This window comes from Ascaphus truei, chromosome 2, assembly GCF_040206685.1.
Source record: "Ascaphus truei isolate aAscTru1 chromosome 2, aAscTru1.hap1, whole genome shotgun sequence".
NCBI lineage: Eukaryota > Metazoa > Chordata > Amphibia > Anura > Ascaphidae > Ascaphus > Ascaphus truei.
Window position 1 is genome coordinate 378,504,328 of NC_134484.1, and position 20,520 is coordinate 378,524,847.

The 20,520-nt window shown below is 43.8% G+C and overlaps 1 protein-coding gene across 1 annotated transcript; it reads right to left on the reverse strand.

The window, feature by feature from the left end:
- Positions 1-370: 370 nt before the first annotated feature.
- FAM221A (family with sequence similarity 221 member A) lies at positions 371-20,480 on the reverse strand. The gene is made up of 7 exons (XM_075587125.1): positions 20,292-20,480; positions 17,763-17,936; positions 11,656-11,846; positions 9,954-10,160; positions 9,563-9,661; positions 6,268-6,356; positions 371-4,692 (listed from the first exon to the last, which is right to left on the reverse strand). Exons 1-7 carry the CDS (start codon positions 20,459-20,461, stop codon positions 4,627-4,629), a joined length of 996 nt encoding a protein of 331 aa, XP_075443240.1. The 5' UTR covers positions 20,462-20,480; the 3' UTR covers positions 371-4,626.
- Between the last annotated feature and the right edge of the window lie 40 nt (positions 20,481-20,520).

Here is a 20,520-nt window from a genome sequence, read left to right on the forward strand (position 1 = left end):
GGCAAAACACAGTCAAGTGTGGATGTGAAACAGGGTATGTATTAAATCCAGATCCTAGTATGCATGATGCAGGGTGTATGAACAACACAATAAGCAGTCCTTTAGCATGAAATCAGCATATACATAAAGCAGCAATGTCAACAGGCATAATTACGTGTCCCAGAGAAGGGAAAGACCAGGGGATCCTGCCCAGCTGTCCCACTCCTACGGGTTTCGGCACTAAGCCTTCAACTGGGAGTGGACATAAGCCTGTCCTGATCTCCATACCACCGCAGTTCCAACTCAGCTCTCCTGATCCTACAGGTATTCACACCACACACCAGGTAGCAGAAGCTGTGCATCTCCCACTGGGGGGGGGGGGGGGGGGGGGGGGGGGGATTGTTTGGCTTCCGTGGAGCCTGAACTGTGAGCAGGACCACTACAAGAGAGCAAGGAATCCATTACCACATGCTGTGAAGCTATCCACAAACGCTGATTCGTCAAGTGCTGTTTGTAAGTGCAATATCGCTCTAACCCAGTCTAGTGTAATACATTTATTGTGCCATGATATTCTCTCTTTTGTTTGTATCAAGTCAAGTATCCTGAATAAGATGAGACCTAACCTCATCTGTTTGATGTAACCTTTGAAACTTCATGTGGAAATAAATTTATAGATTGAAAACCACACTAATCTGTAAATTTATAAGCTTAATTTAAAGTGTTTAAATAGGATAACAACTTTTATTAATACATTGTTGTCCCCTTTTTTGTATTTATCTATTCCATGCCCAACATCTGTACTTGAGTCAATGCGCTGGGGTATCTTTCTTTATATGTATTTTCTATCTGCTAGTGGATATAGGTTGTCCTATTTTTAATAACTTGTTATATACCTTCTGTATGAGACGTGTTCAGAAGTACGCAATGGAGACCGTTTAAAGTGAAACTAAAATTAGGCTTTATTGCGCCTGTCCCTTTAACACAACAAAACATTAAAAATAAGCAAAAGAAAACCTACTCCACTTTGGAGAATATCTATACATGTAGTCTAGCCCTCTCTAACTGGGTGGTTAGCTAAGCTAATTACCAGCCCCAAATATATATATATATATACATTTATACAGATATACAACAGTCCCATAAGAAAGTCTTATCTGTTTCTTGTAGTTGTAGGGGAAGGCCGCTCTGCTCTCCTGGGTCAGCGCCCTTGTGTGCTAAGGCAATGTATGCTCCCCTTTGTCTTGCTGTCAGTCTGCAGTCCCTTTGCAGCTCAATACATCTGTCCTTCCTTGGTTCAGCCCCCCAATTGTGAGACTCAGGAATCCTCTTCCTGTGTCTCAGAACAGGCTTTTTCTGACAGAGTTCTGATTAGGCAGGTGGAGTTGGTTGATTGCTGGTGTGCAATTAACCAGCACACTGCTGGATTAGAGGCAAGTTTCTTAACAGGGATAAATCCCTGTTACACCTTCACACGCATTAGGAGTGTGCGCTTTTCCTAATTTCATACACACCTATTTCTTCCGGTGCTCATACTCATACATTTTTACTGATCTGGCCCGTTTGGAAGACCAGTTGAAGAGCGCTGTTAAATTGTATATGTAGTTCCCCTATTATCAACTGTATGCCTTTACTGTAAGGTGCTGTATAAACAAGGTAGATGCTGGGTGTAATAATACAACATGGTAGTTTAGATGGCGCCTATGGAAAGATGCATAGCATGTTTTAATATTTTTTTTCCACTTCCTCTAAACCGGAGGTTGAATTGGATGTGGAGAAGCAATGAAGGATGTATCATAAATCCTAATTCCACACCACATACATTTGTCACTCTGCTCTTTCCATTTACTGTCATCTACTGCCACCCAGTGGCTAACTGTAGTTTTGCTTACAATACCTACAATAGATACCTATTGGTCATTTCCACTTTGACATAACAAATTATAGGTATGAAAAAAAGGATCAGCAACAATCCACTGAAATATACATGCTGCCATATATTGATGTCTTAGAACACATACAAATATATATTTTAAATGTAATAAAACAGTAAATACTTCTCTCATAGGGACTAGAGCACTGGGCAAATATCATCAGTGCATGGAGGAGACATTCACACTATTTTATTACCAAGGAAATGTCTGTTTGGTATTTTATAGGGGAGAAAAAAAAATTGGGAAAAAAGTAGATAAGAAAATCTTAATGTCCTGCACATGAAAACATTTTCTAGTATACTGAATGAGAAGAAAGAATGAGGTGCACTCACTGGATTTATGTAACTGCCTCAGTTGCACAGCGCTCATCCCCCGCTGGGGAGACCTACTGTATACTGCAGGACACATCCTCCTCAAACAAGAAGGAACCAGCACTCCAGAGGTCTTCATACATTTTAATCCACACAGATCAACGTTTCGGTCAAACAAATGTGTTTGACCGAAAACGTTGATCTGTGTGGATTAAAATTACTTTTTTTTTTTAAAGAAAGACCTCTAGAGCTCCGGTTCATTCTTGTTTTAGGAGAATGTGTCCTGTAGTATACTGAATGACACCTTTTAGTGCAATGTGTGTGTACAGCAGAGGTATCACATTGGAAATAGGACTTCCCTACTTCCACCTTTTCTTTGTGTGGATCCTTTGTTTTTTCTACTCCTAGGAACAATATATTTGAGAGAGGAATGGCCTATGGACAGTGGTCAAAACTACAGAGGATAAAGCATGCAGCCAAGGTGTGTGCTATAAAAGGTCACTACATACTGTACTGTATGATTAAAGCAGTAAAATCACCATTTCAAATGTATTCATTTTTTTTATTACATTGTAATCCGGAGCTAAATCGTGCTATTTCTAACTCTGGTGACCATCGGTTGCCAAAATACTTACTAGTTTAGTTGCCGGGATGTTCTTCCTGAACCTTTAAAGATGGAGACTGCAGCCATTAAATAGAAAGCCGCAACGCCATCTACACCGATGACGTTGTGGCTTCCTAGCGGCCCGAGAGCTGCAAGACATACAGTAGCTTCCATTTTAATATGTCATTTGGTTGTGACAAATCTAATACAGAGTGCTTTTCCTGGTATTATACAGGTAAATAAGAGCTTCAATCAAACTAAGAACTATGCAGCTAATCACAACAGCTTTATTTTGAAGTTTTCTTCCTGGTATTATACAGGTTATTAAGAATTTGATTAGTGTTAGGACCTGCACAGATTTGGTCTACCTTGGCGTTTGGTGTGCAGGCTTAAGATACTTTGGCCAATATTAATTATATATATATGTACTTTACTGTGTATCTGTGTCATTGGAAGTAGCATTGGGCTCTGTCTGTGTTCTATGTTCTGTCCTTGATTTTAACTATATATTGCCATGCCCAGTAGCACTCCGTTTTGACACTCATATGCAAATATATATATATATATATATATATATATATATATATATATATATATATATATATATATATATATATATATATATTGTGGTTACTTTGGGGGTATATAAATTAGGAGCTTACTTGTTTTCTCTGTTTTGCCATTTTAATATCCCTTAAAGGAGCAGAAACACAAGCAACTAAACCGGTAAGTATCTTGAAAACTGAGGGAAGGTTTAAAAAAAAAAAAAAAAAAACGCTGTTCAGCTTTATAGGACCCCTTGGTTAAAATTCTGTACCTATAACCATATGGGGAGGGGGTGAAGAGTAGGGATGTGCTGCTTTAAAATTATATTCTGCACATCCCAAAACAACGACAATTCCATTGCATTAAAGCTCCACTTAGCTATAGGCAGCACCAGATGGATGAAAATACATAATATCTCATGACAATGTGCTTGAATCCAGTGTTCCCAGGGAAAAAACTAAAGACATTAATTCTTCACAAGCTATAAGTAAAACAGTTACTTTAAGGGTTACTCAATTCTTTCTAAAGCAGTCAGTCAATGTACATGCTAGTTGCTTAACATGTGTGTTTTTGTCCTGCTAGGTTGGACTGCCCCTTTATAAAGAAGGACAATGTCAGACTGATGCAAAGTTTTGCATTATGTTAAAAAAAAAAAAAAACCTGTCTTGGTATATAAAAAGTAGCTATTTTGATCAGAACAATATATTTCAATTTCAATGCCCCCTTTTTTATTTTAAGATTTCTATAATTTTAGGAAATAAACTACAGTAAAAATATTAAGTGGCAATCCCACACAACTAACCCAACTTTTCTCTTTATTTCAGAATAGGAACCAGTAGGTTCCTCCAGAGCTGAAACCGCATTATTTTTTGCTGCCAAGGTTGCGATGATACCATACATACCAGTGAAGTTACCGGTTTTCCTTCCTGGGTTTTAAAGGCATTTAAATGGTCGTCCAATAGGAATCTGCAACCAGTTAAATTCTGTTCTTTCCTGGCCCACAGAACGTGCAACATTTAGCGGACATTTGGTTTCCCGAGAAGGGAGATTTAAACCTGGTAACTACACCGGTAAGTGTCTCAGGTTCGTTTCAGCGCACCCCTGGTTCCCATCCTATATTATAAACATTTTAGACAGCGTGGGTGGGAGGGATACAAAAATAAATAAATTAGTAGCGGGGGGGGGGGATTGCTGCTTTAATTAGTGTGCGTTTCACAGCAGACACAAATGTCCATATCCCAACAGTGCACCATCTTCACGGACGCGGAGAGCTGACCGGTTTGTAATTCTTCTGTCTTTTCTGCTCTTTTTCTTCTCGTAACTGCAACAAATAATAATAAACATTTTCAGCGATTATCTATCCGAATGTCTTTATTCAGTAGAGGAGCATATTTTGCTGGGCTGTTACAAAAGTAGGTCGTTACCGTGTATTGCTTGTGTGGGGGTGAAATTTAACTTTTCCGAGACCCTTTAAACTTTTCCCAAAAGAAAACAAAAAAGTTTTGCACAGTTAGAATTGTGACATCCTAATCAGAATTGCTTGACGTCGAGCCTTTAAATAGAACTATTAGATGTTTGCACATGGCAGCAACGTCATAAAAACTTTCCCCTGGGAAATTGCCATCTCCTTCTGCTTTCTTCACAGAATGAGTGGGATGGGGAATGAGACACCGCCTATTTCACAGAACCAATGTTGGGTGTTGATGCTAGTTTTTCGGACACTTTAACCTCTTGGGTGCCCCACGACATTGCTACCACGTCATGGGGTCTGGCACTCCAGGGTCCCCAGCATGTAGTAGCTACATCACTACGGGTATGCTACTTGCTCTTTTTTTTCATAGGGGAGATCGCGTTCAGTGCGACACACAATCTGGCCAGCTGAGGAACGGAATAATAGGACTCCTCCTCTTTTGTTCTAACATAAGTGACGCAGCGATTTTGTGATCGCTACCGAAGACGGACAAGTGATCGCAAAGTCGCCCCCCCACCCGCCCCTGGTTTCTGAGATATTACAGTTTAAAATTCCCTCACATATGTTCTTATCTGGGAGAAACATTATAGCTAATGGAATCAGCCTTAGTTTGGAAGCAAAAAAGGAATCTGTGTCATCATCTTGTGATGACGTTGCAGCTTCCAATTGGGTGGCCCCGCAGCCATCTTTGTTTTTCCTAACAAGTACTGGGAAAAGTAACATAGGGTGGCTCTCGGAGCTTTGAATGCCGCAGTTCAGCTCCGGAGAATCCCCCGATTCAAGGCGGAAGAAAAAGACTTGATTTCAGGGCAGATTTCTGCTAAAAGCAGAATTATATTTGGATGTTCTTTACCTTTAGTAAATAATACAATGCCAATCGTTCCAAACCCCCATAACTACAAATATGCATCTAACCTGGTGTGGGAAAGCAAGGAGGATGGGGTAGCAGGCCAGGTTTGGGCAGAGAGAGAGGCTGTGCCATGGAAGCATGACACTTGGTAATGGAAAAGGGGTGAACAGAATGGGCCAGAGATTAAAGTGTGTCACATGAAAGGGATGGTTACTGAAGTGGATACAAATATAGTAGGACCAAATCCCATATATGGGGAAATCTGAGGAAGTGGCGTGTATTACAGTCTTCTAATTTCCTGCTACGTTCAACACGATTCCCAACTCAGTAACTGGCCGTCTTATGCACCCTTCCTTGTACTCGGTCAGAAAATGGGTTAATTGCCGAGACGATTCTTCCAGCGAGCCCGGCTGGGCACGTCCTCTTGAAGCTGCTTTGCATCTAGCAACGTTTTTACAGCAGTGAAATAAGAAATATTATGGCTACTGGACACAACTTTCAGAAATGAATAGAGATTTCCTTTTAGCTAGGCTTATGCCACCACCTCATATGGATCATAGTACCACTAAACGTACCCTCTCCTGGTAACGCTTTTCAAAGAAATCCATGTCATCTTTCTCCGATACCGTCAAGTTAGACATTTGTGTTTCAGTACTGGATGGTCCTAAAAAAATGTAATGCACAAAGTAGCGGTTAATCGTTCCAAATTTAAGAAGTTGACATTTGAGTGCCCTCTTGATGTACAAGGGCTGGTGGTATGTATGTATGTATGTATGTATGTATGTATGTATGTATGTATGTATATATTATTACTGTTTGCTCATTTGCATGTCTAAGACAGGTCTGCAACCCTACCTTTCACCATTATCACCCAGCACACAGCACTTCCACTGCAGCAAGGGATTCTGGGAAATGACATACAAATGAGCACACAGTGCCACATTTTGCTTCAAAACCATATGATGTGGTCCCCTATAAGCTGATGCTTGCTGCATATCACAGCTTTTGAGCACAGCCTGGGTTAAGATGCATTGCCAGTAAACCCACCCACAGCTGTTTCGACCAAATTTCCATTTGCTATATGCTTAAGGCTTTGTCCCCGCATGCTACTGCAGCGCCCGCTGTGGCGGACGCTGCAGGGACGACAGCCCTCCCCTCAATGGTGCCGGGCCCGCTGCGAGGGGGGGGCGCAGCGCTGTGGCGAGAGTTTCTCCTGCTCTCAATAGAATTGAGAGCAGGACTCGCGACGGAGCGCTAGGCCACGCCCCCGGTGGTTCAGCCAATGAGGGCGAACCTGCCGGGTGACGTCATGGCCACGCCCCGTCACTCCCCCGCCCCCCCCCCCCCGGTCTCTCTTCCTGCAGCTCACTGCAGACCGGGGAATCGGCTGCACACGCCGCCAGCCTCGCGGGCGCTCGTGCAGCGGAGGCACTGAGACCTTAGCCTTACTGTGGAGGGTTTTTGTCACTTTTTTTTACCCACCATAACTTAACTAAATATATACTGTGACATAGTCCAAATATGTTAGGCAGCTTTCTGCCCCATTTTAGGTCAGAAAGTGCAGGAATAGTTACAAATGATCCGTTCCACAGCTTCCCATTAACTCAGGCAGCTGGATGGAAAATCCAGACCACAGATTACAATGGCTCTAGTTCTCCCTCACTTGCTCTTCTAATCACATGCACAGGTATTTAGAGCAGAGAGGTTTTGCATTTCACTCTCTCTCCTTAGAGCCTGGAGGCTGGGGGTATCGCTGCTCCCCGGAATCCAGTTCGGGGTGGACGGCCCCTCCAAGTATCACAGTACCAGAGGATTTGCCTGGACACTTGGGACCAAGTTCCCACCACGAACAGATAAGACAAAACAAATGGTTATTGCTGTTGCTAAAAGACTGTGCTGTATCTAGTGACCCTAAATGAGAGAGCATTGTTTTAAGCTGGGGAACCAGGTTAGTTGGCCAGCAGCTGTTAGAGAGACTGATTCTGATGTGTAGTTAGATCCCTGAAAGGGATAGGATTTTGTTTATATGATTTTGGTTTTATTTCTTAAAAATAACAGTGTGGGAAATACTGTAACACTGAAATAAGTGAACTGCTGAATGAAAGTATCTGAGTACCTCTAATCTACACTTGTTAAAGCTGCAGTACCTTACTTGGGTGAAAATAAAGCAGGCAGAAGCCTGAGTTAAGCAGCATAATACTTTGCATGATCCTGTTTTTTTGTATAAATAACCCTAGAAGACTGTGTCGGGAAGAACCCAGACAGACGTCAGCGCTACAAAAGAGGGGCGTTTGTAACAATACACATACACACACACAATGAGGCTGTTAATGCAGCAATACACACTCAACTCATCTTGTTTTCCCTTCAACCTGTCACATTTTTGCTTACTCCACAAAGTTTAAGATATTAAGCAGAGCTGTTTTTTCTTTTCTAAACGTGCTAAAGGGCATTCACAGCCCCAGTCCCTCCCACGATCAAAGTGACTTATGGCAGTGGCATGTTTGTAGTGTAAATAAAAGGTGATTAATAACATAATAAAATAAAATCTGACAAAAGTATTTCTAAATGTTTTGTGATCTCCACAGCAACCAAATGCTGTGGAGGGTTTTTACCATCTTAATCTCTGTTGTGATAAGACAGAGTGTATTTGTACACTGCTGTATATAAAAGTAAAATGTTGATCCAGAATGGTTTCCCTTTTGTTGTTCAGTTCAAACTAATTGCACGTCTATCATTAGCCAAAAGCATGAAGGGAAAAGATAATAATTACGAGATAACATTAGATTCATGTGGAACCTCTAGGAAATAGAAATAGATCAAATATATACATTTTTACAGGTTGAAAATATTGTAAAGTAAAAGAAAAATACTTAATGGGGGGGTTTTGAATCTTCCTAAAGAAGACAATTACATGGATAAATTGTTTAACATTTTTGTTGGCATGATATGTGGGACTGCCCATGTAAAGCACAAACATGTATAAAGACAATGATGTCTACCGAGTTAAGACGTAGGGGTTAATTCTGTATGATATGATGCTGCTGCCTGGGCCATTTTCCACCGAAAATCCCCATTGGAGTCAATGAGGATTTCCAGCCCCAACGGCCACTTCGGAGTATATAGAATTTAACCCTTTGCGATTAATGACAAAAATAAAATCACGTCATTTTTTTAACAATTTCTGAAGTGATCTTGGCAACATTGGAAGCTGAACATATTTAATTTGCCTTATAACAAAGTTCTATATTATTTTATTTTAACAGATAGTTCTAAGCTATTGTGGCTGTCTGATGTTCTTATTATTTAACTGCCTCAGTTCCAAGGCCAACAGATGAAAATCACTGCCCGGCTTTGTATAAAAACTTCCTGATGATGCTGAAGCCGGGTCAAAGCTCACCTGTGCTTCCTTACTGCGGCTGGAAAAGGGAACACTGCTTATCCTGTGCCCTTTCCTTACAGGTCCTCTGAAGGGGACGAGCCATGCACAAACCACTAAACATCATCCCCACTTTTAAAGTCTCCATTATAAAGTAGCAACATGCCAGATTTACCAAATAATTGTATTTACCAAATTAAAGCATAACGCCAATAGTATTAACCTATGAAACTTGCCACTGACATTAGTTCAATGCGGTTAAATGTCCGCCACCACTACAGGTTGAAATGTGGTCATTATCACTACTAGGTACAACTAGTTACTAACTACTTCAGTTACAGAGCCTCTACATAACCTGCGGAAGCTTCAATGGGTAAAAAAAAAACAGTATAGTTTGCTACAGAATGGTGGTGTAAAAGGGCACGATGCCGCTGCCTGCATTGTTCAAATGTGTATGACTATGTTGTGCACACATCGCTATCTTTAATTACCATCGACTGCTCGTGATGCTATGGCTGGGCTGTACGCTCTTAGAAACGGGTGAGATGTGCCACTTGTGGAAGACTCAAAAAAGCTCTGATCAGGGGCACCTAAAATGACAACATGTTAGTTAACATCTCTATTTTCTGTATAGAAAAAAAGAGCAGCTACAAAAAATAACTGTGACAGCTTGTATATGTTTAGATGCAAACAAGCCAATATGGATTCATTACGAGATGTAAGCATTTTTATTAGATGACTATAAAACATAGATGAAGACCAACAGATGAATCAAAATGAAGCACTTCACATGTGTTCAGTCTCCGCTGCACTGACAATTGTTCACATCGGAGACCTGTCTTGTAGTGGATGTGGTGTCACTTTCCTGTGCCATACACTTACCTATTCCACTTTCATCTAGTCTCATGTATCCCTCAGCAAGAGAACTGAAGCCTGTTAATCCCCCCATTGCAGCGTATGGAACATCGTGCCCTACTGGTTTCCCCTGGGCTAAACGTTCTTCTTTCGTTTCCACAACCGTTTCGTGAGCATAGGCTGGCTGAGTACATCCACAAGTGAAGCAACTGTGAAACCCTGCACACTTGGAACCTGGTTTAGGGGGAGGGGGAAAAAAAATCATAAGGCACTATTAAGAGCACTGTATCTATAGAAATCATCACACATAATGCTGCAGTAAACAAGTGAACAAGGGTTTCACAATCTAGATACATACAATTTCTTATTTTATTGATGTCACCATAAAAACCTAGCCAATAAAAAAATCCATTGCATCCGTTTCTCTGTCCTTAGGCTTATTGCTAAACATCCTTATTAGAGGCAATCCAAGCACTTTTCTTTTTTTTTTAAGACAGGATTGGAGCAGGGAGTCTCCAGAGCTGGACCCCGTTCATTTCAGCTCAACAAAGCACTGCTCTCCGTTATTGTCATACGGACCAACAGGAAGCCGCAAAGGATGACACTGCCGCTTCCTATTGCCACGCAGAAAGCTGGACCTTTAAACAGACATTTTCTGTTCCCAGCCGGAACAGCTACCGGCAGCCCCTAGCATAGGGTCCCTGGTGCTGAAACCAAGATGGTTCACCTCCGGAGACCCCCTGCTTCAAACACACACACACACACACACCTTTATTCGTTCTCTGATAAGGGATAAGGGTAAAGAAAACACTTGATTGACAAGCACTCCAACATTCAGCATCCTCTAAGAAATGCAATTACATTGTTAAATTAAACCTATAGTTTGTTGACTACAATTAAGTCTAGTATCTGAAGTAACAAAATGTGACTCTGGTCAGCATCAAAAAGCCTTCTCTGAGAAATCAGTGAGGCACACCCTTTTCAGGTACACCGAGCTGACACAATGGACAATACAAGACAAGCTCAGACTTGTTGGCTTGGGTTAGGTATGCACTTTTTTTGTATTCTTAGGGACGTCATCAGCTGACAGAGATTGCTGTGACAACCATCCTCGGCCCGGCGGAGGAAGGGTGTCCAGCCAACCGACACCGAGAGTAGGACGCTGAGTGCCAATCGGCCAGGCCCCATTCCTCCACTGGGCTCTCATCCGAGCACTCCCCCGTCACTAAACATCCACCTCCCTATCCCCAACAACAGCTGGCAAACCCTGCTCTTGACGCCCTTTTTTGTATTGATTTCCATTGTATTAGGCATACTTTGTGGTTGTTGTTTCGTCTCCCAGAATTCCCTGCTCATCTCATCCTCCCAGATTATTAGCTCCTGCCATCAAGTGAGGGCAATGACATAAATCACACTGGAATTAAAGCTCCATGTGAGTCTATCTGCCATTTTGTATGATCCAAGACAAAAGTGACTTTCAGAAGGTATTTCTCCCACTTCGAAAAGTTCAAGGAAGCTTACGGGGAACCTGCAGGAATGTAGGGGGGAGTCCCGAGTTACTTAGTATAATTATACACAGTGCAACATGCACGTTCGTGTCACCTGGAGATGTGAGGGGAATCTTTCCCTTGATGGTTGTGCCTACAAGGATTAGCAAAACTCCAGTGATTCTGGTAATGTATTGTTACCAAGCCAGTCAGAGCCGATGTGCACAAATCTAACATCTTACATTTGGTGCAGTGATAAGATCCTGCCACGCTGTGCTCATCAGCAAAGTGCTTGCATCTGCAGCGAATTGGCTGGGACCCGTTGAGAGGGACATAGTGGAAGGACTTGCACTGGCATTGCCTCACATTACAAGGCAAAGTAACTGGTCTATCCTTCGGGATCTCCTTGAAATCGGTTTGGTGTTGTTTATACCTGAAAGAGGAAAAACATGTTTAGAGCGCGAAAGATTGACAAAAAAGGGAACTTCTGTCTCAAAGAAGGTGAGGGCGGCTACCTTTCATTTATTGAAAAAGGGGAGGTGGGGGGGGGGGGGGGGGGAGGGTGTCAATTTCATAACCAGGAAAAAGTGAAGGCAGAAAAACACACAAATCTACGTGTCACACAGGTATCACACCACTGTGGTGGGCACCCAAACTTCAATAATGAACATAAAGAAGCCCACCGCTCAGCATTAAAAGTAAACATACCTGTGTGACTCAGTGGGTACAACTAAGGGAGGTTTTGAGAACAAAATCCATTACCCACAGGGAGGATGGAGAAAGGAATCCCTTATTCAATGCACCACCTCTGAGAAATAACAATACTGCCGTTCCTATAGATGCAGCTGTAGATGGATCCAATTGCCCACAAAATAGACACAATTGCAGGTAATAGATATAACGGATTCATAGGACAATTATTTAATGGAGGGAAAGCAGTGATACTGCATGGCCTAATGAGTGACTTAACACACAACTTTAATAAGTATGACCTTAAAATAAACACTGAATACATACAATGATTGTAACAGTACAAGTGCTATAATATACACAGGGAGTGATTACTTGGGTGAAACAATAAAAGCAAGTAAGTTAGTACGTCCTAGGGACAACAGCCCCAATTGCAATGTGTATGCAGAGCGGCACAATAAGGGAGATGATCCCTGAGCCGGTGCTCAAGATCTAAGCCAAGAAACAAGCAACGTTGCTATACAGGCATACCCCGCATTAACGTACGCAATGGGACCGGAGCATGTATGTAAAGCGAAAATGTACTTAAAGTGAAGCACTCCCTTTTCCCACTTATCGATGCATGTACTGTACTGCAATCGTTATATACATGCATAACTGATGTAAATAACACATTTGTAACAGGCTCTATAGTCTCCCCGCTTGCGCACAGCTTTGGTACAGGTAGGGAGCCGGTATTGCTGTTCAGGACGTGATGACAGGCGCATGCGTGAGCTGCTGTTTGCCTATTGGGCGATATGTACTTACTCGCGAGTGTACTTAAAGTGAGTGAGTGTACTTAAAGCGGGGTATGCCTGTATATAGTCCATAATACATGGTGAATCAATTTGTAGTTAATCCAGGATCTTTTCAAACTTTCCAAATAGCTTTAAACTGTGCGGCGTTTTAACCCGGTGGATCAATATTGCAGGTAGGGCGAAGGAGGGGGGAGGAACAGTCAGCCGCGCGCGTCCCACTAAGGGCTTGATTATATCAGTGCACTACAATGCTCGCGCATCTGTCACGTCGCAGAGCGACATGTGCACAAGCACATTCTTCTGCGCGCGCGACTGCAGGGGAGACAAGGCTGAAATCTGCTTTTTTTTATACGATGGCTGTCGCAAACAGAAAGAAATTTTCAAAAATGCTTCAACTGTCATCCGCATTGCAGTAGCAAGCGGCGTGACAGTCGCGGTAGGTATTTGTGCTTTGCTGGGAAGCATACTATTTGTTTTGGCGCTGCGTCGCTCTGGCCGTCGCCGCGTGCGTTTTTTTTGTATAATCACGGCCTATCTAGCACCCCACCCCGCACACAGTCCCCCAAGATATTCTCACATAGAATGTGAGTGCACATTTTGCTGTATTATTCCAATAATACCTATATGTGCAGTATTACACTATTTGTGGTTTTTATCCGTTCCATCGAGAGTATCCTGGTACCGGTGACCCTGTACAACACTACAAGTCCTGTTGTTGGAGACGGTGTGCATTATCGGAAGTATCCTGCTCACGGAGAACCTGCAAACATCAGTGTGGTTAAACGTAGTAACCGAAATGCCAGATTGACTTCATAAAATGTGAGTGCCATACTTCTTCTTGCTCAAAGTGCATCGTACAATATTACACTATTGTGTTTTTTCTTCCCTTTTTTATTTATATTTTGATGAGACTGTGCACATTGGAAACCCCTCTTCTTCAGTCCCCCAAGATGTCCCGTGTCACACTAAGCTTCTCACTAGCAAAATGATATTCTAAGTAACTCACGGGTCCCGGATGTCCGCATCCGTCTGTGATGTAATGAAGAAAGCCAGTCCTTGATGGATGCGTGCTCCAGCCAGAGAAAAAAGCACAAAACGGTAAGAACGTTGGCGGCGTGCACTGCAAGCAGGTATGAATAGCTGGACAAAATCCGCTTGAAAAAGATTTATTGGTTATTCATGGTTATTTATACCTGCTTGCAGTGCACGCCTCCAACTTTTTCCCTTTAGTGCATGCAGAGTGGGCTCGCTTGATCTATGCTGTTAGTTCTGCCAAAATTCCTATACTGAAAGGTCTCACCTCCATACAGCTAGTTACAAACATCAGGTCTCAAAAAATCTGATTGTATATAGAGTATAGAGTTCATTAAAATAAATCAGCAGTGGGCACTTATGGATCATATGTATTTGTCAATGACCTATTAGCCGACTTTTCATACTGTGTGAAATAATCAAGCCTATGCTCAGAATACCGCGACACACAATATGGCCCATTGTTCTCTGCCTCACGCTGGAGGCTAACAGAATCCGTGACATCGCGAGATGACATTGCAGCTTCCGATTGGGTGACCCCGCAGCTATCTTTGTTTTTCTTCTCAAATATTGGGGAAAAAAAAAAAAAATAATTATATAACAGCATTGGCTAATTGGGCATTGGCCAGGGGGCAGCATGTCCACGTGGATGCTGCTTATTGACTAAAGGGGGATGCTATGCTGTCAGCTGTCCAGCTTTGATTGGTCAATTAGTGTGCGTTGGCAGCATATTATTGGACAGTTAGGGGGTTGCAAGATCAGTCAATTATGTTTGAGCACGATAGGAGGTTTAAAAAATAAAAAACAGATAGAAGACCTTTCATTTTTTAAATCTAATCAGCACCCTGCCTTCGAATAATAGTTTTTTCATTTTGTTACAGAAATTAAGAAGTATCATACTAATGAAATGTCAAGTATGCTTGTATATAACAAAATTAAATTGTTGCAGCATTACTGTTGATTGGCGAGTGCTGTAAATGCGGTTCAGGTTTAGTTGTAGAATTGCCACTCTTGGCTGGGAGGCAGAGTCTGGGGGTTTATAGTAGTGTTGAATTTAATTATCCCTATTGGCTGGGAGGCAAGGGATCTTGTAATGCTCATATGCTTGCCTGTTATGATATTTAATAAAGTAAATAAAGTAACGCTGTGGCCTTTTCCTCAAGAAATTAAATACGTGTGCTGTCCCTTTACTTAAGCTGGAAGGTTAAAGGGTAATGCGTTCTAGGCAGAATTTGTTTATGCTTTTTAAGTGGCATGGGTTAGAAGCTTCCTGAACACACATTTATTGAAGTGAAACTTCCTTAGTGGCACCTCATTCGAACTGGGGCAAAAATGGATTGTGGAGACAGAAATGAAACGGATGTGACGTCAGTGCTGGCAGTTGAGGCCGGGCTGTGTTCTGGCTCAACCCAACCCCAACACTGACATCACACCCGCTCCACAAATCAGATGCGGCGGCCGCCGCTCCTAGCGCCGCTCCTAACGGCCGCAATTCTCCCCACGTGCATTGCTACTGTACAGCGGCTCCCCGGGCTCTCTGTCCCAGCCACGACATATGCGGCGGCAGCGGCGATAGCCGCCGGCGCCGCTCTTAACGGCCGCAATTTCCCCCAGGTGGAGATGGGCACGGGCGGCATCCGGGGCAGCGGGGACCCGCTGACCGGTTCCTGGGACCATGCCCGCTCTCTGTCCCAGCCGCGCACTCTGCCGGGCTGGAGACTCAGACAGAGCCCCCCTGCGCATGCGCATGCGCTGCTGGGCTCACTCGAGTACAGGCAAGGGGAGCTGTTCAGCTTCCGCTAAGCTCTGCGCTGCCCGCGCCGCGCATGCGCAGTAGTCATGGCGACGCTGCCGGACGCCACACATGCGCAGAAGCGGCTGGCAGTGGCGCCGGGCCCCCCACACGCTCCTAACGCCCATTGACAGCGGCGCCATTCCGCCCTCCACTGACGCGGGCGTTCGCGGGCCCCCTGCACCCGCAGGAAGCGGTGGCACACGGCGCAAACCCGGGTGCAACCCGCGCGGCACGGGGGCTCGGCGCCGGGGGCATGCTCCTGCTGCTGGAAGAAAGGGTGACCCGGGCGGGCCGGGCAGCGGACAGGTAACCTCGCCCGCGGTCACTCATGCCCGTGCCGGGCACATGTCCTCCCCCCCCCCCGGTGGGGGAGGTGTGCGCAGAATTTCAGAAGGGGTGGGGAGGGGGTGCGCAATGTTGCACCCGCCCCTGGCAGCAGCAGGACACACACACTGACTGACACACATACACACACTGACTGACACACACACACACTGACTGACACACATACACACACACTGACTGACACACATATACACATATACACACACACTGACACACACACTGACACACACACACTGACTGACACACACACACACACACTGACACACATACTGACTGACACACATACACACACACTGACTGACACACATATACACACACACTGACACACACACACACTGACTGACACACATACACACACTGACTGACACACATACACACACTGACTGACACACATACACACACTGACTGACACACATACACACACACTGACTGACACACATATACACATATACACACACACTGACACACACACACTGACTGACACACACACACACACACTGACACACATACTGACTGACACACATACACACACACTGACTGACACACATATACACACACACTGACACACACACACACTGACTGACACACACACACACACACTGACTGACACACATACACACACTGACTGACACACATACACACAGTGACTGACACACACACACTGACTGACACACACACATTGACTGACACTGACACACACACTGACTGACACACATACACACACTGACTGACACACACACACACACTGACTGACACGCATACACACACACATACACAGACTGACACACACACACACACACATACACACACTGGCTGACACACATACACACAAGGAATTCACACTTAGTGCAAATAGCTAATACAGGGGATGTGTACCGAGCACGCGCATTATAAGTCAAATTTATTTGCGTTTTGTCAATGAAATTGTATTTTTATTTTTAATTAAAACATCACAAACACAAATACAATTTCTGTGACAAAAGTCAAAGAAGTTTCACTTACTATGCGCGTGCACAGCGCACACAGCTTTTTTTTTATAGATAGTGCAACTATACGTTTGTCAGTAAATAAGTAGTGGAATACGCTGAGGTTTATAAATAAGTAAAAAAGCTGTGGTCATTTGTACCCCAAGTACACTTGGACCACTGGGTATTGGGAATGTAACCTCGTTCAAGGTGCTGGCTTCGGGGGCAGGGCGTGCTGACGTGCGTGCTGCCGTGAGCAACAAAGTATTCAATTTGAATACTTGTTGTCAGGGTAGCTACTGCCCTGCCTCCGAAGCCAGGAGTTGCCGCTGACGACAGCTTCAGTAAACGAAAATTTCGTTTACTGCAGCTGAAGCAGCGTCACAGGGACCAAGGCAGCCAATGAAATCATTCTTCAGAATGATTTCAAGGCTGCAACACCTCATCCCTGCTCTCTGTCTGTGGCCGGGAGGATTAGGATGTGACGTCAAAGACACGCCCACTGAACGACAGAACGCCCAGGCTGTCGGCAGGGGATGATCGGACGTCTCCTACACCAGCAACGCGCGCACTCGCGGACGCGCGCCCTCCATATGCCAAAGCAGGCACCCTGAACGAGCCCTAATAAAGCTGCAGAAGATGAGCTGCACAGTGCATTGTGGGAAAGAACAGCTTTATACAAATGTGTATGCACATTAGAATTCTTGCTCCTGGAATCGTCCTACCTGTGAGTACAAAAGCATGGAGTCTCTGGTCCCACAAGTTTACAGTCCATGCCGCTTGGTGATCTCCAGCTGACATACAGTCTGTTTTGCAATCGCATTGGCAGCACCTTTTTCTTGTACTTCTCATACTCCTCTGGAGTAAAAAGATTGCCTCCATCATCTTCACCAACGATTCTGCAGAAACAAACAGCTATTTGTAAGCATTTGCAACGACATAATAGGCCGCTTAGGTAACCAAATCTAGTTATCAAAGTAATTACAAATATCAACAAAGGGAAATGGGTCCAGAAGTAAGGTTACTGTTATTAATAATAATAATAATAATAAAAAAGACTAACCTATTTTAATTCAATCCTGTAGCTAAAACTGACTCATGGTCACCAACACTCAAAATATGAATGTGAAAAAGGCTTTAACAAGAAAAATTATACATGCATAATGAATAACAAAGGATTTTGAGGATGCAAAAGCTCCTAAAAGCCAATACTACATTTAAGCTTGTAATGCCGTAGCAGTTGTTCCATTATGATGTAACATGTTGTCAGGAGATTTTCTGGTTTTGTTTTCTGACTAGTTACTGAATGGTTTAAAGCTAAAAATGTGTTACATGCCAAAAGCAAGTATATAGGGTCCAGCCCGCAGAGGCAGATGTTCATGCATAAAGGGATCATTTTTTTTTGTCCCCCAGAAAATAAGCCTGCTACAGGGATACTGAATATTGCTAATCCTCTCCTCAAGCTTTTTCACCTTAGTGAAATGTTACTGTGTAACGTGTCCTACCACAGCCACGCTGGTTCTGTGTGCTGCCTGCATCCAGTGCCTTCTTTTCTGTGCAAGTAAAAAGGATTCACACCAGATGGTACTCCTAGTCAAAAATATGGGTCAACCAAAAAGAGTATTTAATGTTACAAATATAATCACACAACAGCCATGTGGGGCCAACGTTTCAGTCCCTTAGAACAGGGGTTCTCAACTCCAGTCCTCAAGACCCCCCCGCTCCCCCCCAACAGGTCAGGTTTTAAGGATATCCTTGCTTCAGCACAGGTGGCTAAATCAGGGGCTCAGTTGAAGACATAGCCACCGATTGTGAGACACCTGTGCGAAAGTAGAGACTGAGCCACCTGTGCTGAAGCAGGAATAATCAGTCTGCTTCAGCACAGGTAGCTCAATCAGTTGCTCAGTCTTCAACTGAGCCCGATTGAGCCACCTGTGCTGAAGCAGGGATAGTCTAAAAACCTAACCCGTTGGGGGGTCTTGAGGACTGCAGTTGAGAACTCCTCGTGGAGCTGCACCAAGAATTCAGTCATGCAGTAGTGCCTCTCCTGTTAGTGTACTACAGCGCCTAATCCCTTTGTTACCAAAGTGAAGCAAGGTGTTGAAGGCCCCTCTGGCAGAGGTTTTTTCTTTTATTACCTTCAAAAGACCCTCCAGTCCAGAGATATTAGCCTCCGTATTCCTGAAAAGGCTGGGAGGATATTACGTCCACAGGTAACATCATTGCTGGTGAAGCAATGAATAATGAGAATGTCACCGCGATGCGTGACATTAATATACTGTCTATATATATCTGTTAAGTCAATCCACCCAAAAGTCAATGTGAGTTGAATTCATAATCGTATCTGCTCTTTAAAAAAAATATGTTTATTTTAGTGTTAAAAATCATGGTCTTCAAGTCTAGCTTCTGAAGTTACCATGGCAACCTTTAAAGTAGGGTTACCATATTTGACCATTCAAAAAAGGTCACTCCACAGGGGTATTTGCACAGTGTATTCATGTGTTATATATGCTATGCACTACATGTGGTCAGACAGCCCCCCTCCATCTCTCAGCCCCCCTCCATCTCTCAGCCCCCCTCCTCCCTCAATAGTATGAATCTTGGTTATAAAGTTTTTTTTACGTTTGAAAATGATCAGATTTTGTCTGTTCCAGGGAGAAACCGCTATATAAAAAAAACCTACAAATATCTCTATAGAAACTGGGGGAGTACGGATCAGCTCCGAGGAGTTTGGGAGGGATTTCTGCTGTATACCCCACTGAGAAAAACTACTTGAGCAGTTTGTTATTTTTTCATTATCATATGATAAAAGTGATATTGTGGGAAACAGCGGCATGCAGTAATCAATCCCCGATGTAACAGCTTAAATTCAGTTTCGTGTGCCTGGCTTCAAAGGTCTGACCGTGTCTGTGTGTATGGAGGGTCCAAATCACACCGTCTGGGGGGATTTAAACAACAAAGGGGCATTTCAAACCTTTAACTCAGTGTAAAAGGGACATGCAATGTGTTACAGATCCCACAAGGGGTTAATGGGAAGGGGGAGTCTGAATGCAAAGGATGAGAAACCATTGAAGTCTGTGAGGTGTCCTATGCTAAACATATGAGGGAGTCTGCCTTCCAATGACGGAGAGTTTGACAGGACTGGAGCAGCATCCATGGATTATTCATATCAAGGTTACTGAGCAACTAGGAAAGCCCTGTGTATACTTCCGCAGGAAGGATGTGTGCGTGTGATATCTACCCGCGGGGCTCACCTCCTGTACTCCAGGTACTCATCTATGGAAGCTGCAGCCCCCGGGCCCTGCAGGCGCAGCCTCTCCATGATTCCGCCACTGAATGAGTGATGAGCAGGGAAGCAGGAAGGGGAGCTCGTGCGGAAGAAGGGGAGCGGGGAGTGCGCGTGTGGGCGGCTCCTGCCATGCATGCACTGCACACTCTGCTGGCTGTGAGCTGCTGAACAATGGGGACAAACGATCAAGTGTC